Consider the following 18,667-nt stretch of genomic DNA (forward strand, 5'->3'; position numbering starts at 1 on the left):
TTTCACCACCACTCGTCTTTTCCGTTGTGGAATTTTTGAGTGTAAGCTCTAGACCCCTATTTGCCACTTGAAGTGTTGGGAGTGATTTTCACAACTTTAACAGCTTTTTTTTTTTAAGGTTTTAATTATCTGATTTCCAAGACTCCTCCCCCTTTCAACCTGTGTTAGAAACAGCAATGTATTCTTATTTGGATATACTATTTTTTCCTCATGTCTGAGTTTATTAGTAATGACTTCAAAGGTTTGTTTCCAGATGCTTTACTTTCCTGTCACTTAGGCTTCTGCCTTTCATATTCTAAATTTTCTTCAAATGTTTGGTGATCTTTGGCTCATATTTAGGAGTGGGCAATTTTTTTTTTAAAGATTTTATTTATTTATTTGACAGAGATCACAAGTATGCAGAGAGGCAGGCAGAGAGAGAGAGAGAGGGAAGCAGGCTCCCCGCTGAGCAGAGAGCCCGATGTGGGGCTCGATCCCAGGACCCTGGGATCATGACCTGAGCTGAAGGCAGTGGCTTAACCCACTGAGCCACCCAGGCACCCTAGGAGTGGGCAATTTCAAAGCTAATTGGATGTTGTGAATTGGGCTAGGGCCTTTTTTCCTTTTTTTTAGATTTTAGTTGACAGAGATCACAGGTAGGCAGAGAGGCAGGCAGAAAGAGGAGGAAGCAGGCTCCCTGCTGAGCAGAGAGCCCTATGCAGGGCTCGATCCCAGGACCCTGAGATCATGACCGTAGTCAAAGGCAGAGGCTTAACCCACTGAGCCACCTGGGTGCCCTATGGGCTAGGGCCTTTTACCTTTGGGGTACAGTGTTGAGTGGACTGACATTTTATTAGGATCCCCTTGATAATCTCTTTCCCCTTCCCTTGGCTAAGCTGGTCAGGTTCACTGGAAGTCGGAAGTCTGTCCACTCCTGCCTGAAGGGTAGGACCCCTGGCTTCAGTGCTGGGATCCAGTGAGGGAAGGCCGACGACGGTTCTGAACACTTGGCTTGCTCACTTCCTTTTGAGTACAGAGAGCACCTTTTCTTGTCCACTTCCACACTCTGCTTTCTGCCAGGAATGTAGGGCTCTCGTTGTTAGTACAGAGGAACTTGGGGTTTAACTGCTTGTCAAACAGACTTTGAACCAAGCATCTTAGTTTTACCTCTATTTTTAAAGGTACCTGAGCTGTCATTACTGCGCATTTGGGGGGTGTTCTGTGGTACAGTCGGATACCTGCGTTGCTGATGGCATATTCGGTTTTCTTGTCTGTCCGAGTCCTTTACCACTTCATAAGCTTTGCAGTTTCCAAGATTCTTTTGCTGTTGTCTCCTCTCCCATTCTTTGTCATGGTTTTTAAATGTTGTCTGCCCCCCCCCCCCACCCCACCCACCTGCTTTTTCAAGTACTGGGTTTTAGTACGGTTTCAGAAGGGACTAAAAGTGATAACGGTCTGTTTTTTAGCAGCGTTTTTTATTTGCATGGGGGTGGATGGTGATGCAGGATTTGGGGGAACGTAAAGGGGTAGATAAAGTAGAGATAGTATTCCAGAACAGTACCTTTCAGAATTTGGCCACCATAGTATGTTTTACAGTAAAGTTCTTTATTACAGAACAAATTTGTTTATTAATGGACAGTGTTAGGTAGCTTTGATTTAAATTCACCAGTTTCACAGACTTACGGAATGTATCAGTCCTACTTCTTTTCAAGTAATGTGTGAGCTTCCTTGGTCTGCTGTCCTAGTTCAAGTTTTTTTTTTTTTTTTTTTTTTTTTTTTTTTTTTTTTTTTTTTTTTTTTTTTTTTTTAAAGATTTTTATTTATTTATTTGACAGAGAGAAATCACAAGTAGGCAGAGAGAGAGAGAGGAGGAAGCAGGCTCCCCGCTGAGCAGAGAGCCCGATGCGGGACTCGATCCCAGGACCCTGAGATCATGACCTGAGCCGAAGGCAGCGGCTTAACCCACTGAGCCACCCAGGCGCCCCCTAGTTCAAGTTTTAATACCTTTTGCTTTACTAGGTGTGTGCTACCAGGTGAGTTATAATCTCTCTTCTTGGGGTTTTGGGTTTGTCTTTCATTCCTTCCTTAACCTTCAGTGAATTTCATAAGGTTGCAAGTTTTGTTTACAACATGACCATTTCCACGCTGGGTTGGCAGTTGCTGCGTTGTTGTGCACAAGTTAGAATACATTATGCGGAGCACCTGTCCGGGTGTCAGTCATGCGGAGATAATTTTGAAAGGTGGTTTCATTAATACTAGGATCCAAGTTCTTAGACCTTTGCATTCTATATGTGCTTTTGGTTTTTCACTGCTTGGAAAAGTTTTTGAAATTGTTACCTTGTACTTTAAAAAATACTTTGTTTAGTGTTTTGAGGTATTGGGAATTTTGAAAACCAGAACTGAATTTGTTTGGTTCTGAAATACATAATTTTATATGGTTTGGGGTCAGATTAACCTGAAATGTCAAGATTAGGTCCATACATAATATACTAGCACATCTCAGTAAATTTTCTTCGGTAGCACTTTACTTAGTGTAATTTATCAGCATTCTGACATTTAAGCATGATTCCAGACTATTCATAAAACCTGATATGTACTATCGGCTTTTGACAAGCTAAGAGTGCCTGTCCCTTCATGGGGACAGGATCAGGATCTCCTGATCCCTTAGTGGCTGACCACGTTGGAAAGTCCAGTCTGACGTTTCCACACCTGAACTGATTATGGCAAGATGGAATATCAGCTTGTGCAAACTGAGTCAACTTGGCTTGTTAATTGCTGTTAGTTGCCTATAATCTACAAATTTGGGGAAGGATTGATTATAATCCTCATTTCAAGAGGCTTGCAGAATCAGAATTGTTTGGGGCTGTTGCCTGGGAACTTGTATATCACCCACCCACCCCACCCCCCGCCAAGTGATCTTAGCTACAGTAAAGTTTTACATATTGTCCCTTTAAAATGGTTAAATATGCTGTTGCATAAGGATTTTTTTTTTTTTTTTTACTTTTGTCTTGTGTAAAGACAAAGATGCATGTTCTATAAATCTTAACACCACTCCAGCCTTTGAATTATGAACTCCTAAGTCTAGCTTGAAAAAAAAAATTGGGAGGGCTTTGTATCCAAATGAGTGTACCGGGCGGCAGGGAGCAACGGTGTGCCGGGGGGAAGGGCTGCTGGAGTAGCAGTAGCCTGGAAACGCGGTGAGTCGGCTCTTGAGTTTCAAGTTTTCTCCAGACATGCTCTCATTGCATGTCGCCTGTCTTTGGTGTGTCAGCGCTACTCACTGATCCTTGATGAACTGGCAGTCAGCAGCTCTGGAATTGTCTTAGGTGGTTGCATACTGCCCCAATACCCTTAGTATCTTTCAGGTTCTCCCGTAGTCCAGCAGCCTCCCATTTTGAATGGCCGGAGTATGGTAGCCTTAGGTAATGACTGGTATCCAAGGGACTGTGCAACTTAGGAAGATCCAAGTAGTGGGTAACTGCTGAGTGTTAATTTTCCCCTGTAAACTCTGTAAATTTGGGGGGAAGGAGGGCTCTAGGGCCATGGAAAAAGAACCTTAACAAAATTATTGTGCTACTTGTAGAAGGTGAGGCTTCATATGAATTATTAGATCCTAAGGAAGAGCAAGGTGTTCTTTGGTAAGAACAGTTCAGATCAGTTACTTTAATGGTCATGAGAGGGATTCTTCAGTCTTCAGAGAAAGTACAGATAGCTTTGCATAACGCATTAAACAATGATAGAGGTTATTGGATTTTTTAAAATTCTATTTTGAGAAACTTAAGTCACTTGATTGGAAGATCGTTTCCTTCAGGGTTATTTGATGTACATTTTATTTTGTAACTGGATAAGCTATATTCTGTTTGCACTTAAGAATTTGAATGCAAGGTTACTTTTCTGGATCTTTTATTTCTCCCAAAAATAAAATACTGGAAGAAACTTAAGAGGTCTGTTAATGTCAGAACCTAAAAGCAACATTTAACATGTCATGGAAGGTCTGCTTTGAATAAGTACTCGAGAAAAAAATTCTATAATTCCCCTTTTTTTGGTTGTATGGATGGCCTTGGGTTACACAGGGTTAATCACATTTTTAGAAGACACTTGACAATCTCACTGATGAAGTGGAACCCTTTAAAAAAAATTTGGAAGATGGTTCATTACAGTGTAGTTAAATTGGCTAAGGCAATAAAACTTTGAAATGCTCAGAAATTTGTTGTACACTGCTTCTACAATCACTGATATATAAAGCATGCTACTACTAGTCAATTAGTTTTATGTATTAAGACCTATCAGCATGTCTTTTTTTAGTATCTGGTTGACTTGATTTTAAACTAACATGTTCTCTGTACCACTTAACATTTTCAAGACCTTCTCCAGCAAATTCTGTTAGAACCAAGTGTTTCCATTTCTAGAAGCCTATTTTTAGTCTTCATATTAAGTTTATAGTGGGCTTTAGTGGGGTTTTAATTTGCACTAAATTTTCTTTTCTGGAAGATTACTTCTGTTCAAATTTAATGTAGTGCTTTTGTCTTACAATTAAACTCTTACAGCACTCATGCATTTTTTGCACTGTCTTTTTCTTTTCTTTCTTTTTTTTTTAAGTTAAGCTTTCCTCTCTTGGATGAATACCTTGAAATAACAGGTCTTATTTTCTTAGTTGAAAAGGTAAGACTACTATCATGTTTAAAATGTTATAATAATGTTAAATGATGGGATTCTTTTGAAGGTTAGATTAGGCGTAATGGTCAAATAGTGCTTTAAGTTGAAGAGTCACTGGATTTAATGGAAGAAAAAGGGTAATTTCGAGTTTTCTCCATAATGTTCACGAGGAGGAATAGTAGGAGTAGGAAGACTCTCTGTGGAGATGCTCCGTCTTTGGTCTCTACCGGTTTCGATGTCAAATGTGAGGCACTGAGAGGGCTGGTGGGCATCTGCTGGTCATGCAGACGTGTAGATTTTTCAGAGGATGACATATTGTATTAGATGTGTGAAGTAGCGCTAACATTAGCCAAGGTATTCACACTCCGTGTAAATACAGAGGAAGCCTAACATTGCTTCACTGTTCCATTTCCTATGTGTCCATTGAGCACTTTCTGAGGAGTATGGGTCAAGTCTTACTGCTGGCCTGTGGGAAGAGGTGGTCATTGTGGCAGGTCATGGTGTGGTGCCGAGCAGGTCTCTGCCACAAGTAAGTGGTCTATAGCCAGCTTGTGACTGGCCTTTTTTTCCTAAAGATCAGGCCAAATTAAATAATGGGTTTTGTTATTTTATTTTATTTTTTTATTTTATTTTATTTTATTTTTTTTTTTAAAGATTTTATTTATTTATTTGACAGAAATCACAAGTAGATGGAGAGGCAGGCAGAGAGAGAGAGACGGAAGCAGGCTCCCTGCTGAGCAGAGAGCCCGATGCGGGACTCGATCCCAGGACCCTGAGATCATGACCTGAGCCGAAGGCAGCGGCTTAACCCACTGAGCCACCCAGGCGCCCCGGGTTTTGTTATTTTAGTCTCTGCCGTGATTCTATAATGAGATAATATGAAATTTTAAAACAAGTTAAAAATAATCCTTTTTAAGATTTATTAAGATGTGTGAGACATTCTAGTAAACTAATCTAGTCCGTGGAACTAATTATTTCAAATGAGTGTTTCTGAGGTCCAGCTCTGTTATTTGCCCTGTGATGTTGGGCAAAGAAAATTTAACTTCTGCAGGCATCAGTGTTTTCAAGTGAAAACTCTTCCTCAGGTATGGGTGTTGGGTGATAAGCATGTAAAAGTCCTTTGGGGTTGGTGGCTCTTTATTGTGAGATTAGGCACCCACTTTGAGGCCATATCTCAGCCTTAAGTAGATACTTGAGGGGGTAGAGCCCAGGCATCTTTATCGCTTACGTAAATCAGATGATTTAGGGTTGAAAACCAAAGCTTCATATTTATTGCTGTGACTGTTCAAGAGCTGTGGAAATCATGCATATGAAAACGTATCAAGTATTAACACCTGTATGTGCTGGGTGACCTGAATATGAAGAGTATAATACCGCCGGGCTTGAGACATACAGCTGTGCACTGTAAGGGCATGAGTGGCCTAGCCATCTGCCAGGACTCCCCAGTTGGCTTCTGTAACACTTCTGGGTTTCCTGAAATGAGCAGAAAATAGGCTAAAACAATGTGGATTATGGAATAGTGAGATACCCTTTATAGAGGTAAGAAAGTCATGTAAGCATGTCTGTGGGAAAAGGAAGAATGGTAGGTGGTTGGGTTTTGGGATTTAAAATGTAAGGTGTTTCATGATACCCAGTAGGGAGAGAACAGTTTGGAATTCAAAAGAGGCTGTTTGCCGGAGAAGGCAATGTGAAGGGAATAAATGAAAGCACCGCAGAGAGTTTGGGGAATGAAGAGGCCACCGGATGGGCTCCGCGGCAGCCCCGTCGACGCAGGAGTGCGCGGCTGGAGGAGGCCACCGGCACCCCCACGGCCCTCGGTGTCTTCGATGGTTGATCGGTTTTCTTTTACGAGCCCCGTGGAATCAGGCAAGTGACACTGCTTATCCTTCAGTTTTCTTGACTGTAAATTGGAAATAACAGTCCCGACCTGAGGGTTGTGGGGATTGAGAATCTCTGAAGTACTTAAACAGCTACTGCCACATAGTAAATGCTTGGTCACATCACTGTTACTGTCGACTGTCTTTGTCGAGATAAATTCAATTTCTAATAAGATTCCATTACTATCTCACTTAGAACCCATGAAATTTTCCTCAGTGACTGAAGCTGGTGTTGATTATCTTTCTGGAATTTACTCTCTGCCATGCAATGTAGCACTTAAGTCGACATTGTTACTTTAATGTGTTTATGAGTTTTATTGGTCTTGCCTCCTCAGTTGGAATGTAAGCTTCCTTTGGGATTAGGTCCATTTCTTATACTTCCATTTAGATAGCCCCTAATTTCTCAAACATCCGTTGTGCTATCAGTGTGACTTAAAATAAATCCTGATGTTTTAGAACTGTTTGGGTGCAGAGTAGGAGCTGAACAATATTTGAATGCAGAAGTAAATGAAGAGTCTAAGATTGCCTTAATATTTATCTCTTTCTACTCAGGCATTTTCTGACAAGGGAAGCACAGAGAGCAGGTAAATGCTCCTTATTAAACAAGTGCTTTTCTTCTTCCTAACTCTAAAGCTCTAGGAAAACAGGCATCATGTGGAACTCACCGCCTGGGTTAAGGGTGCTCCACGTGGGGAGCAAGGAGCCGGTCAGACACTCTTCAGTTCTAGGCTCCTGGGTATTGGCTTCCTACTGTGTGACACTGGGGAGGGTGGGGAGATGAGATGATCCTTAGGTGGATGTCTGGTACTCACGATCAGCAAACAGATATATTTTTAAAGATTTTATTTATTTGACAGAGCACCCATGAGCTTGGGGAGGAGAAGAGGCAGAGGGAGAAGCAGGCTCCCTGACTAGGCGCTCGATCCCAGGATCCTGAGATCATGACCCGAGCTGAAGGTAGGCAACTTAACTGGCTGAGCCACCCACGCGCCCCCACAAGTGTATTTTCTACATGATTACAAATTATAGAAATGTTAGGAGACACTGTATAGGCCTCAAAAATAACAGCAGCCAAGTACATGACGATTCCCCGCCTCACGACCCCCTCTTACGATTCCTCTCTCTTCCCCAGCCTCCTCAAAACAACCTCCCAATCTGCAAAAAGCAAAAATACTCATGTCTGGTGTCTTATCTGGCCCACGGTTAACTTACGGCATGAGACAATACACTCTGAGTTCAAGGTAAGGGTTTCATATATGCACAGCTGGTACTTGAATAAGTGACATCTTCAGCTTTCTAGCTCTGTGACCCTGAACATGGCATTTAGCTTGGCAACTTTCTCATCTGCCAAATAGATGGCGAACAAACATTTACCTAGCACTTCTTTTTTTTTTTTTTTTTTTTTTTTTTTTTTAAAGATTTTATTTATTTATTTGACAGAGAGAGATCACAAGCAGGCAGAGAGGCAGGCAGAGAGAGAGGAGGAAGCAGGCTCCCTGCTGAGCAGAGAGCCCGATGCGGGCCTAGATCCCAGGACCCTGAGATCATGACCTGAGCCGAAGGCAGCGGCTTAACCCACTGAGCCACCCAGGCGCCCTACCTAGCACTTCTTTGACAGCCACTGTTCTATGTGCCTTACATTATATTTAATAGTTTCTACCTCTTTATGTCATTGTAAAATTAACGAGGGACTTCTTTTTTTAAGATTTTTATTTTTATTTTTATTTATTTGACAGAGATCACAAGTAGGCAGAGAGGCAGAGAGAGACAGGAGGAAGCAGGCTTCCCCGCTGAGCAGAGAGCCCGATGCGGGGCTCAATCTCAGGACCCCGAGATCATAACCTGAGCTGAAGGCAGGGGCCTTAACCCACTGAGCCTCCCCGGCGCCCCTAATGAGAGACTTCTTGCCCAAAGTATCAGAGTACATGTTCAATATATCACCTATTTTTCCCCCTGGATATAAATTACAGAAACTCTAAAGTTTCTAACATTAAAAATCCTATAAAAAGTATTTTGTGAATGGAAAGGTTCATATTCTGCTGGAGGAACAAGCTTGGTGCCTAATTAAAGTGCGGATACTTGGGCGCCCGGGTGGCTCAGTTAAAGGTCTGCCCTTGGCTCAGGTCATGATCTGGGATCCTGGGATGGAGTCCTGTGTCAGGCTCCTTGCTCAGCTTGGCGGTGTGGGGTCTGCTGCTCCCTCTCCCTCTGCCTGCCACTTACCCTGCTTGTGCTCTGTCAAATAAATAAATAAAAATCCTTTTAAAAAAATGCTGATACTTGATCATTATCAGAATTAAAATGAGTTATTTAGCAGATAGGAACCCCTGTTCTTTTATTCTTCCCTATGGATCAGTAAATGATTTTTATTTTATTTTTAATTTTTATTTTTTTAAAAGATTTTATTTATTTGTGAGAAGCGAGCACAGCAGAGGAGGAGCGGAGGGAAGGGGAGAAGCAGCGGTTGATGTGGGGCTTGACCAACCCCAGGACCCCAAGATCATGACGTGAGCTGAATGCAGATGCTTAACCAACTGAGCCACCCAGGCGCCCCCATAAATTTTTTTTTTAAAGATTTTATTTATTTGACAAAGAGTGAGCACAAGTAGGGGGAGCATCAGACAGAGGGAGAAGCAGGCTCCCTGCCAAGCAGGGAGCAGGATGTGGGGCTGGATCCGAGGACCCTGGGATCATGACTCAAGCAGACACTTAATGAATGAGATACCCAGGTGCCCCCCCCCCCCCCCCCCCCCCAAGAAGTGATTTTTAAAACCAACTTAACACTTCAAGTTCCTTCTTAGGAGATACAACTCATGAAGTGTTAACAACCGCAAATTGAAGTTAGATGCTTTGGTTGTTAGAAATCTTAGTGATTTGAGGTTATTGGATGAAGTGTATCATGTGGGGAAAGACAGCGGCTGTTAGGGTGGTAAAATAGGACTTGTGACTTCCTAGGGAAATAGTACAGCTTTGTAATTTAAAAATTTTTATCCAAGGAAATGTCTAGTATAGAACAATGTCTTGAGCTGTCATTTCAAATGAAAGAATATGGAGAAGAGATGAATGTCTGTTTCTGGACTGTGCACTCGTGTTAAGGCTCCTGTTTCTAAGGAAATTAGAAGTTCACAGTCATTTTTTTCCTAGGAAGTAAGATAATAGAGATTTAATGCCACAAACGCAATCATTTTTTTCCCTAGGAAGTAATAGTTAACGCTCGGCGCTGACTATGTGGTAGATAAAGTGCTACGCAGTATTGCTGTCCGCTCCATTTCACAGATGAGGAGACAAGAGCACAGGTTAAATAACTGGTCCAGAGTCACCCAGCTGGTATGTGGCCGAGTGGAGGGTCAAGCTTCAGGATGTGACTCCACGGGTTGTGCTCCTCGTCTTGATGAAGGGGCAAGAGGCCGGGAAGTAGCTGGAAGTGGGGACGGCACATGGGACTGCAGCAGCGACGAGACGCGAGGCCGCATGTCCACGCCCCGCGCCCTGCAGGCTTCCTGCGCCAGAGGATACTTTCGCAGTCGCTGGTCATGGACCCCTCTGTTTACGCGTGACCATTTATTGGTGATTGCTGGTCCGGGGAGGAAAGGGGTCAGGGCGGTATCACTTTCGTACTTAGAAGAATGATGATGATGGAGAGGAGAAGGGCCACAGTGATGATGATGACTTTTCTGAAGTGTTTCCACCACATCCTCCTAAGAGCCTTACTCGTGTTTTGGGATTCTTCGGCCTGAAATAAAAATGAACACAAGCATCACGTTCTCGTTCTGTATGTGGATTCATGGGCACACCCCAGTCCTCCTCAGAGCTGTCTGAAAGCACAGGCTGAGCTTGGTTTGACCAGTCTCAGAGTCTCAGTAAGCGTGAACAGCTTTTACAGTACGATTGATGCACCAAGATTCCAGACGCCCTCCCTGCTGCGTTCAGCTGGGCTTGTGTGAGCTTTGTTAAGTCCATGACCTACCTCGGCCAGGTTACTCACTCTTTGAGCTTCAGTTTCCTCATCTTCACTTCATGATTTCACTTAAATCCCTTACAACCCTATTTAAAATCGCTACTCCCCACCCCCATGCTGAGCCTGGGTAGCTCGTTGGTTAAGCAGCCAACTCGTGGTTTCAGCTCAGGTCATGATCCCAGGCTTATGAGATGAAGCCCCGCGTGGGGCTCTGCGCTCTGCACGGAGTCGGCTTGAGATTCTCCTGCGCCCTCTCCCGTCCCTGTCCCTGCTCACTTACTCTCTCTCTAAACGTTAATTAAAGACATTGCTACTCCCCTCTCCATCCAGAAAAATAATATTTCCCTTCAATACATTATTTTTCTCTAGAGTACTTATCTCATATCTAGCATTATATAAATTTTTATTTTTTATCTTTTTTTTAGAGAGGGAGGGAGAATCTTAAGCAGGCTCTGCTCTCATCATGGAGCCTGACATGGAGCTCAAGCCCACGACCTTAAGATCATAACGGGAACTACCGAAATCAAGAGTCGGAGGCTCACTGAGTCACCCTGGTGCCCCACGTTGTGCAAATTTTACTTATTGTCAAGAAAGTAAGCTTCATGAAGGCAGAGGTTTCGGTATGCTTCACTCACTGCTACATTACCAACAGTGCCTAACACAGAACATTCTTCTGCTTTTCTTCAGCACCTGTACATTGCTATTGAGAAATGTGGTGCTATTCTAATGACCAAGCCTTTGTGTTTTCTCTCTGAAAACACTTAAAATCTCTCTTCCTTTTTGATGTTCTTTAATTTCAGGATTACATACCCAGCTATGGTCCTTGTTTTGTTCATTCAATCTGGAAACTCGTTACTTAGTTCTAGGAATGTTTCTTGTATTACTCTGATTTCCTCTCCTTTGATTTCCTTCATATTCTTTTTCTGAAACTCCCATTATTTTTTTTTTTTTAAAGATTTATTTATTTATTTGACCGAGAGAGAGAGAGAGCAGAAGCAGGCAGAGAGGCAGGAGAGTAAGAGGGAAGGGCAGGCTCCCTGCTGAGCAGAGAGCCCAATGTGGGGCTTGATCCCAGGACCCTGAGATGATGACCTGAACCAAAGGCAGAGGCTTAACCCACTGAGCCATCCAGGTGCCCCTGAAATTGCTGTTATTCGGATGTTGGATCTCTCCGACTGATTTACTGTCTTCCTTATCTTTCCTCTTTCTTTGCTCTCCTTTCTGAGAGAGTATCTCGACTTTATATTATAATAATTCCATTCAATTTTAAATTTTTACTATTGTTTTTATTTCCAAAAGATGTCTTTTGTCCTATGAGTAAGCTTTTATGTGGTTTTTTTATCTTTGTTTCGAGGATGTATTACCTTCTGTTACTTTTCTGTAGACAGAGATTGGGGAATGGTCACCATATTCAAAATACAGATATTCAAGATCAGGTTTTTCACTTAATCCATCTGACTTATACGCTGGTCACTCTGGCCTCAACTGCACGTGGTGTCTGAGTTTAGAGCCTCTCTGATACTGTCTTTAAATAATATTTATTATCCTTTGTCAGGGGTAGGGAGAAGCAGCAATACGGCTATAAAACGTGGGAAAGGCCCTGCAGATGACACGTTCCTTTGAGAGCCTTTATACCCGGTCTGGTCTTCTCAGACTTACACTGCAGGTCCATGCTTACGAGTACCATGTTCTCCACTTTCTGAGCCCTTCCCAGGTTCTATGACCCGGATCGGCTTGCGTCTTAATGTCTTCTCTACAAATTTGCTAACAAGGACTCATAATCCATTTCTAGCTTCCAAATTGTTGACATTTCTTACCTGTTGTCTTTTCTCTTGTTTCTTTTCTTTTTTAGATTTTATTTATTTATTTGACAGATCACAAGCAGGCAGAGAGTGGGGGAGGAAGTAGGCTCCCTGCCGAGCAGAGAACCCGATGCGGGGCTCAATCCCAGGACCCTGGGATCATGCCCCGAGCCGAAGGCAGAGGCTCAACCCACTGAGCCACCCAGGCGCTCCTTTTCTCTTTTTCCTTTTCTTCCTTTTCTTTTTTTTTTTTTTTTGAACTTATTTATTTTATCGTAGAGAGTGTGAGCAGGGGAAGGGGCAGAGGGAGAGAAATCAGGAAAGAATCCCAAGTAGACTCTGGCAGAGTGTGGAGTCTGTCACAGGACTCAATCCCACCACCCTGGGACAGTAACCTGAGCCGAAATCAAAGAGAAGGTTAATTGACTGAGCCCCCCAGGCACCCTTCTCTTGTTTTTTATACATTATACATGTATTATTATTACACATTATACATTGTTTTATACATTAAAATCCCTAATTATTGCTTCACCTATCAATTTATTAGAGTTTTGAGAGTATACCAAAATAAATGGACCTGTTTAATCAGCCAAATTATAATTCATGCCCCGTATTTACCTATAGAGTGACTGAGAGAAAGCTTATGGGCCTAGTTTTTATTAAAAAGCCAAATCTGTTTCCCAAGAACATGCAGTAGAGTCTTTTACATAAAGATCAAGAGAAAAGAGAGAACCAATTTTGTTAAAATAGAGGTTTTAGTGAGAATGATTATGTGCTGTGTGAAAATATTGTGAGAAAAACTAAAATACTTCAGTCAAATATTTTATTGAGCTACTTCTATTCAGTTGGCTTCAAAGAAAAAGGAATTTTTTTTCATGTAATCAGGCATGCATAAAAGTGAAATTTGGAAGATAAGGCCGTTGGGTGAAATAGAATCTCTTAAAACTTTTTTGGGGGGTCATATTTTCATAGTGTTTAGATGTTGCCACTTTCCCCAAAAGAAAGACATGTAATCTGGGAGCCTCGGTGGCTCACATGGTTGAGCGTTTGCCTCAGCTCAGATCATAATCTCAGGGTCCTGGGATTGAGCCCCGAGTTGGGCTCTTTGCTTGGGGGGGTGTCTGCTTCTCCCTCTCACACTGTCTCTCCCCCTGCTTGTGCTCTGTCTCTCTCTCTCAAATGAATAAGTAAAATCTTTTTTAAAAAAAAAAAAGACATAATTTAATGAGAAAAGATCTAGCAATATGGTGATTAGGTAACCCCTTAACCCTCCTGCCACTATTACTACTCAGAAGTGCTAGATAAAATATAACAAGCAAACTGAAATTCATAGCTGAATTTGGAAGAATGTAAGGCCTGTTGCAGGAACCTAGAAGAGCAGTGAAAAATTGCACTTATGGTGCAGCTCCTCTGTATTTGGGAGGGTGAGGATGTGGCTTCTGTCATCCGGGGCTTAGGATTTCACTGTTCATCAGTACAGCAGGCTAAACTCTGGGCTTACATGAGCCGATGGAACTATACTGAATTCTCCTTCCTGTTAACTAAGCTCAAAACTTGGGACTCCTCAGCTCTTTCTCACCACACATTCAGTCTGTCCGCAATTCCAATTTGTGGCATCTTCAAAGTATATTCAGAATCCAAGCACTTTTCACCACTTGTACTGCAGTCAATGGTCATTTACTGTTACCTAAACCTTTACTGCTTTCTCCGCTCTTTAATTTTTTGCTGAAACTCAGACTTTTTCTCTTAGGTAATTTTCCAACTACCAAAAAACTTCCTTTAGAATTTCCTTAGGGCAGATGGCATAAAGGCAGCCAGCTGTCCACGGAAGACTTGACTCCCCTTCTAGCATGTGGAATTGTCGCTGGCAACCATCACTCCGATCACAGGCCACATTTCTCAGGCTCCTCACCCCACCCTATGCTGCGCCCTCTCTGCCGCTTGCACTGAGGCAAACTATCAGACTAATTCTTACCAGTAGGTTGTGGGTAGAAGTGATGGGTCTCACTTTGGGGCTGAAGTGGACGTAAGTGAATGTGCTCCCTCCGCTCCCTGGTTAACCATCTGCTACCGGAAACTGAAAGACGCCGAGCTCCAAGGCAACGGCAGAGTCACGAAATGGGAAAATGAAAATCTTGGGTTCCTGGATTACCATGTGAAAGTATGCCCACCAAAAACCTGTCTTAGACCTGTTATACAACCAAGAAATAAACCTCTGTTTAGTTAAAACACTGAAAGCTGACATATGTTGGTACAGCTAGTGTTTCTCTAATATTTCAGTTGGTCGGATGAGATGTTATTACAAGAATCTGAAACGTGGCATTGGTTTAACCAGGGTTGGTAAACTGTGAAGAAACTGCTGTTTGGGGCTGGAAAGATAAAGACCTATGCTCTTCAGAATAAAATATCTGATAGTTTTATATCTCCTATGACAACTTGGAAGGTGAACAAATTGCCTATTGAGTCTCACTTTGGAAGAAACTTTTGGAAAACAGAATGGTAGTGGTGTGAGTTCTTGTTTCTGACTGCATTTATCAAGGTACCAAATGACCGATTTGCAAGAAGAAATGAAAAAGGAATAGAGAGGGTGCCGAAATGTGGAACACTGAAACACTGGATAAGCTGATGTTTTTTTTTGGCCCAAACAGTAGGAAATAAGATTAAAAAGGTGGTTAATGACAAGTGTCCCTTAAGATTCTGCCCCTCCTCAATAACAAAAAAACAGAAACCTATTCAAAATTGGGCAAAGGCTTGAATAGAGTTTCTTCAAAGATCTATAAATGGCCAATAAGCATGTGAAAAGATGCTCAACACATCATTAGTCATTGAGGAAATGGAAATCAAAACGAGATGCTAATAAAAAAAATGAGATGCTAGTTCATACCCAGTAGGATGGCTGTAATTTAAAATTGTTGGAGAGGATGTGGAGAAACTGGAACCCTCTTAAACTACTGGTAGGTACTTTGGGGTACCCTCTTACACTACTAGGTTCAACCACCGAGGAAAATAGTTTGGAAGTCACCTCAAAAAGTTAACACAGAATTACCATATGACCTGGCAATTCCACTCCTATGTCTATACACAGAGGAATTGAAAAGTTTTCAAACAGAAGTTTATACACGAATGTTTGGGGCAGTATTACAGTAGCCAAAAGGCAGAAACAACCCAAATGCTCACCAACTGACGACAACTGGGTAAAGATGTAGAGACGTCTCTGTACAATGGAATATTACTCAGCCACAGAAAGGAATGGATTACTGGTGTATGCTGTAACATGGATGAAGCTTGAGAACACGCTAAATGAAAGAAGCCAGACACAACAATAGATCGTATGATTTTGTTTACATGAGATAGCTAGAGTAGGTAAATCCATAGAGACAGAAAGCAAATTCGTGGTTCCCAGGTGCTGGGGAATAACTGATGAATGGGTATGAGGCTTCGTTTTGGGGGACGGAAATGTTTTGGAACTAGTAAGATGTTGGGTATACACTTTATGAATATATTAAATGTCACTGAATTATATACTTTAAAATACTAATTTTACCTCAATTAGAAAAAAAAAAGGTTCTGGGGCGCCTGGGTGGCTCAGTCAGATAAGCATCTGCCTTCACCTCAGGTCATGATCCTGGAGTCCTGGGGTTCCCGGGTAGGCAGGGAGTCTGATTCTCCCTCTGCTCCTCCCCTAGCTGCTTCTCCCTCTCGCTTACTCTCTCTCAAAGAATAAAAAATTTTGAGGAAAAAAAAAAAAAAAAGATTCTGCCCTGCAGTAGAGATAAGATTAAGGGTATAATAAGGTACCTACCCAAGCCTTATGGCCTCAAGGTACTTGTCTTTAAATTGAGAGGGAGGCATGAGGGCGCAGAAGCAAAGAAATAACCAGGTTTCAGAATATTGTCCAGAAAAGAACCTTACATGTGGCTACAGGCATTGGAAAGAACTAGAAGCAAAAAGATTAGAAATCATCAAGTTTCGAACAGAATTAAAAATAAACCAAAATCTGTTTCTTTGAAAAGATTAAAAAAGGGGCGCCTGGGTGGCTCAGTGGATTAAGCCGCTGCCTTCGGCTCAGGTCATGATCTCAGAGTTCTGGGATCGAGTCCCGCATCGGGCTCTCTGCTCAGCAGAGAGCCTGCTTCCCTCTCTCTCTCTCTCTGGCTGCCTCTCCATCTACTTGTGATTTCTCTCTGTTAAATTAATAAATAAAATCTTTAAAAAAAAAAAAAAAAAAAAAAAAAAAAAAAAAAAAAAAAAGAAAAGATTAAAAAAAAAATACTTGATTAAAAAATTAAGAGTTTAGGAAGGAGGAAATTAAACCAACCATAGGCACTAGATAGATTACAGAAATTCTCTAAGAATACAGCCTCACATGGCATTTAGTATACAGCTTTTATACAGAGTCTTTTGAGTCCACAAAGGTAAAATTATAAAACTGAATCCTACAACACACACGTTTAATGTGCAATGTATCATATTAACAAGTTTAAGAAGAAAAATCATCTCAATGTAAAAATAGCATTTGATACAATTCAACACCCTTTCATGATAAAATTTCTTGGCATATGAGGAATAGAAATGAAGTTGTATAACTTGTTACAAAATATCAAAATCTGAATGTAAATGTAATACTTTTTTGGGAAGCGTTAGAAATAATCATTTTAAATTGAGAACAAAACAAGTATTTCAGCTGTCACCATTTCTATTCATCATTTTCCTGGCATTGCTAGCTAACATAGGAAGACAAGCAAAATAAAAAATAAGTAAGTAAGTAAGTAAATAAATGGAATCTAGCTAGCTCAGTTGGTAAGGCATATGACTGTTGATCTTGGGGTTGTGAGTTTGAGGGCTGTGTTGCGTATAGAAATTACTTAAAAATAAAATCTTAAAAAATATGTATATTGGAAAGGGTGAAAAAATACAGTCATTATTTATATATGATAAAATTTCAATGTAGAAAATGCAAAAAAATCCCTAAACAATACTATCATGAAAAATTTCACTAAGATTTAGGATACAAAGGCAGAATATAAAAATTGATTATGTTTCTATTAATCAAAAAAAGCTTTTGAAAGAGACCTAGAAAAATGAAGACACAGCATGTCCAGAGGTGGGACAACACTATTTTAAAGATGTCAATCCTCCCCATATTAACGTAATTCCAGCTAGCACCCCAACAATTTGTGTGTGTGTAACCTGAGATGTAGGTTCTAAACTTTGCTGAAAGAGAGAGTAAGACTTGCCCACACAATTTTCCCAAAGTAGAAAGTAACTTGCCCTATAAGATATTAAGGCTTCTTATAAAACTTATAAAAACCATAGTATAAAACCATAGTAACTAAAACAGTATAGTACTAGTCCAGGGATAAAGAAATAGACCAGTAGAATACTTACATATAAATTAAAAGGATGAAAATGTGATATATGGTAGGGTCGGCATTACAAAACCAAAGAACGGCTGAGCTAGTCAATAAAGGGTGTTTGGGCAAAACTGGTTTTTCCAACAGAAAATAATAAAATTTTTATTACTATCTCATACTATGTGCAAAAATAAAATTCCAGGTTTTTTAAAGATCCATGTTTAAGGGGCACCTGGGTGGCTCAGTCAGTTAAGCATCTTCCGGGGTCCTGGGATCGAGCCCTGAGTCTTGCTCCCTGCTCAGTGCAGAGCCTGCTTCTGCCTGCTCCTGCTCTCGGCATTTCTGTTGCTATCTCTGTCTCTGTCAAATAAATAAATAAATAAAATCTTAAAAAAAAAAAATCCGTGTTCAAGAAGCAGGATCTAAACCTTTTAGGAGACCATATGAATATCTTTATAACCTGGGAAAGGAAGAAGTGGTGTGTTTCGACATATTTTTATTCCCTTACTCATTTTGGACTATATTCAAAAGAATGAAACTGAACCACTGTCTTACACCACACACTCAAAATGGATTGAAGACCTAAATGGGAGACCTGAAACCATAAAACTCCTAATAACAACAGCAACAACTATAAGCAATAGTTTCTTGGATATTAGCTTTAACAACCTATTTATGGATATGTCTCCTTAGACAAGGAAACCAAAGCAAGCAAACTATTGGAACTACGCCAAAATAAACTGTTGTTTAGGAAAGGAAACCATGACACTTGCATTTTTAAAGAATAGTTTCAGTGTGGAGGATGACTGGAATAGAATCAAACTAAAAATAGGGAGAATGAGGGGCGCCTGGGTGGCTCAGTGGGTTAAGGCCTCTGCCTTCGGCTTGGGTCCTGGGATCGAGTCCCACGTTGGGCTCTCTGCTCAGCGGGGAGCCTGTTTCCTCCTCTCTCTCTCTCTGCCTGCCTCTCTGCCTACTTGTGATCTCTGTCTGTGAAATAAATAAATAAAATCTTTGTAAAAAATTAAAAAAAATAAAAAT

General features: G+C 41.2%; 1 protein-coding gene and 1 long non-coding RNA gene across 2 annotated transcripts in view; one reads left to right on the forward strand and one right to left on the reverse strand.

Moving 5' to 3' along the window:
* The first annotated feature begins 5,583 nt into the window (after positions 1-5,583).
* On the forward strand, positions 5,584-13,573 carry LOC131818849 (uncharacterized). The gene is made up of 3 exons (XR_009348954.1): positions 5,584-7,096; positions 7,370-7,753; positions 10,896-13,573. It is a non-coding gene; the product is annotated as an uncharacterized LOC131818849 (long non-coding RNA).
* The window catches only part of LOC131818634 (uncharacterized), a 28,729-nt gene continuing 17,808 nt past the window's right edge, over positions 7,747-18,667 (reverse strand). The window contains exons 6-7 of the mRNA XM_059153358.1: positions 8,113-10,245; positions 7,747-7,886 (exon numbers count right to left, since the gene is read on the reverse strand). Of these exons, the coding sequence (XP_059009341.1) occupies positions 10,108-10,245 (138 nt within the window). The 3' untranslated portion in view covers positions 7,747-7,886; positions 8,113-10,107. The remainder of the gene's footprint in view (positions 7,887-8,112; positions 10,246-18,667) is intronic.

Source organism: Mustela lutreola, chromosome 1, assembly GCF_030435805.1.
Source record: "Mustela lutreola isolate mMusLut2 chromosome 1, mMusLut2.pri, whole genome shotgun sequence".
Taxonomy (NCBI): Eukaryota; Metazoa; Chordata; class Mammalia; order Carnivora; family Mustelidae; genus Mustela; species Mustela lutreola.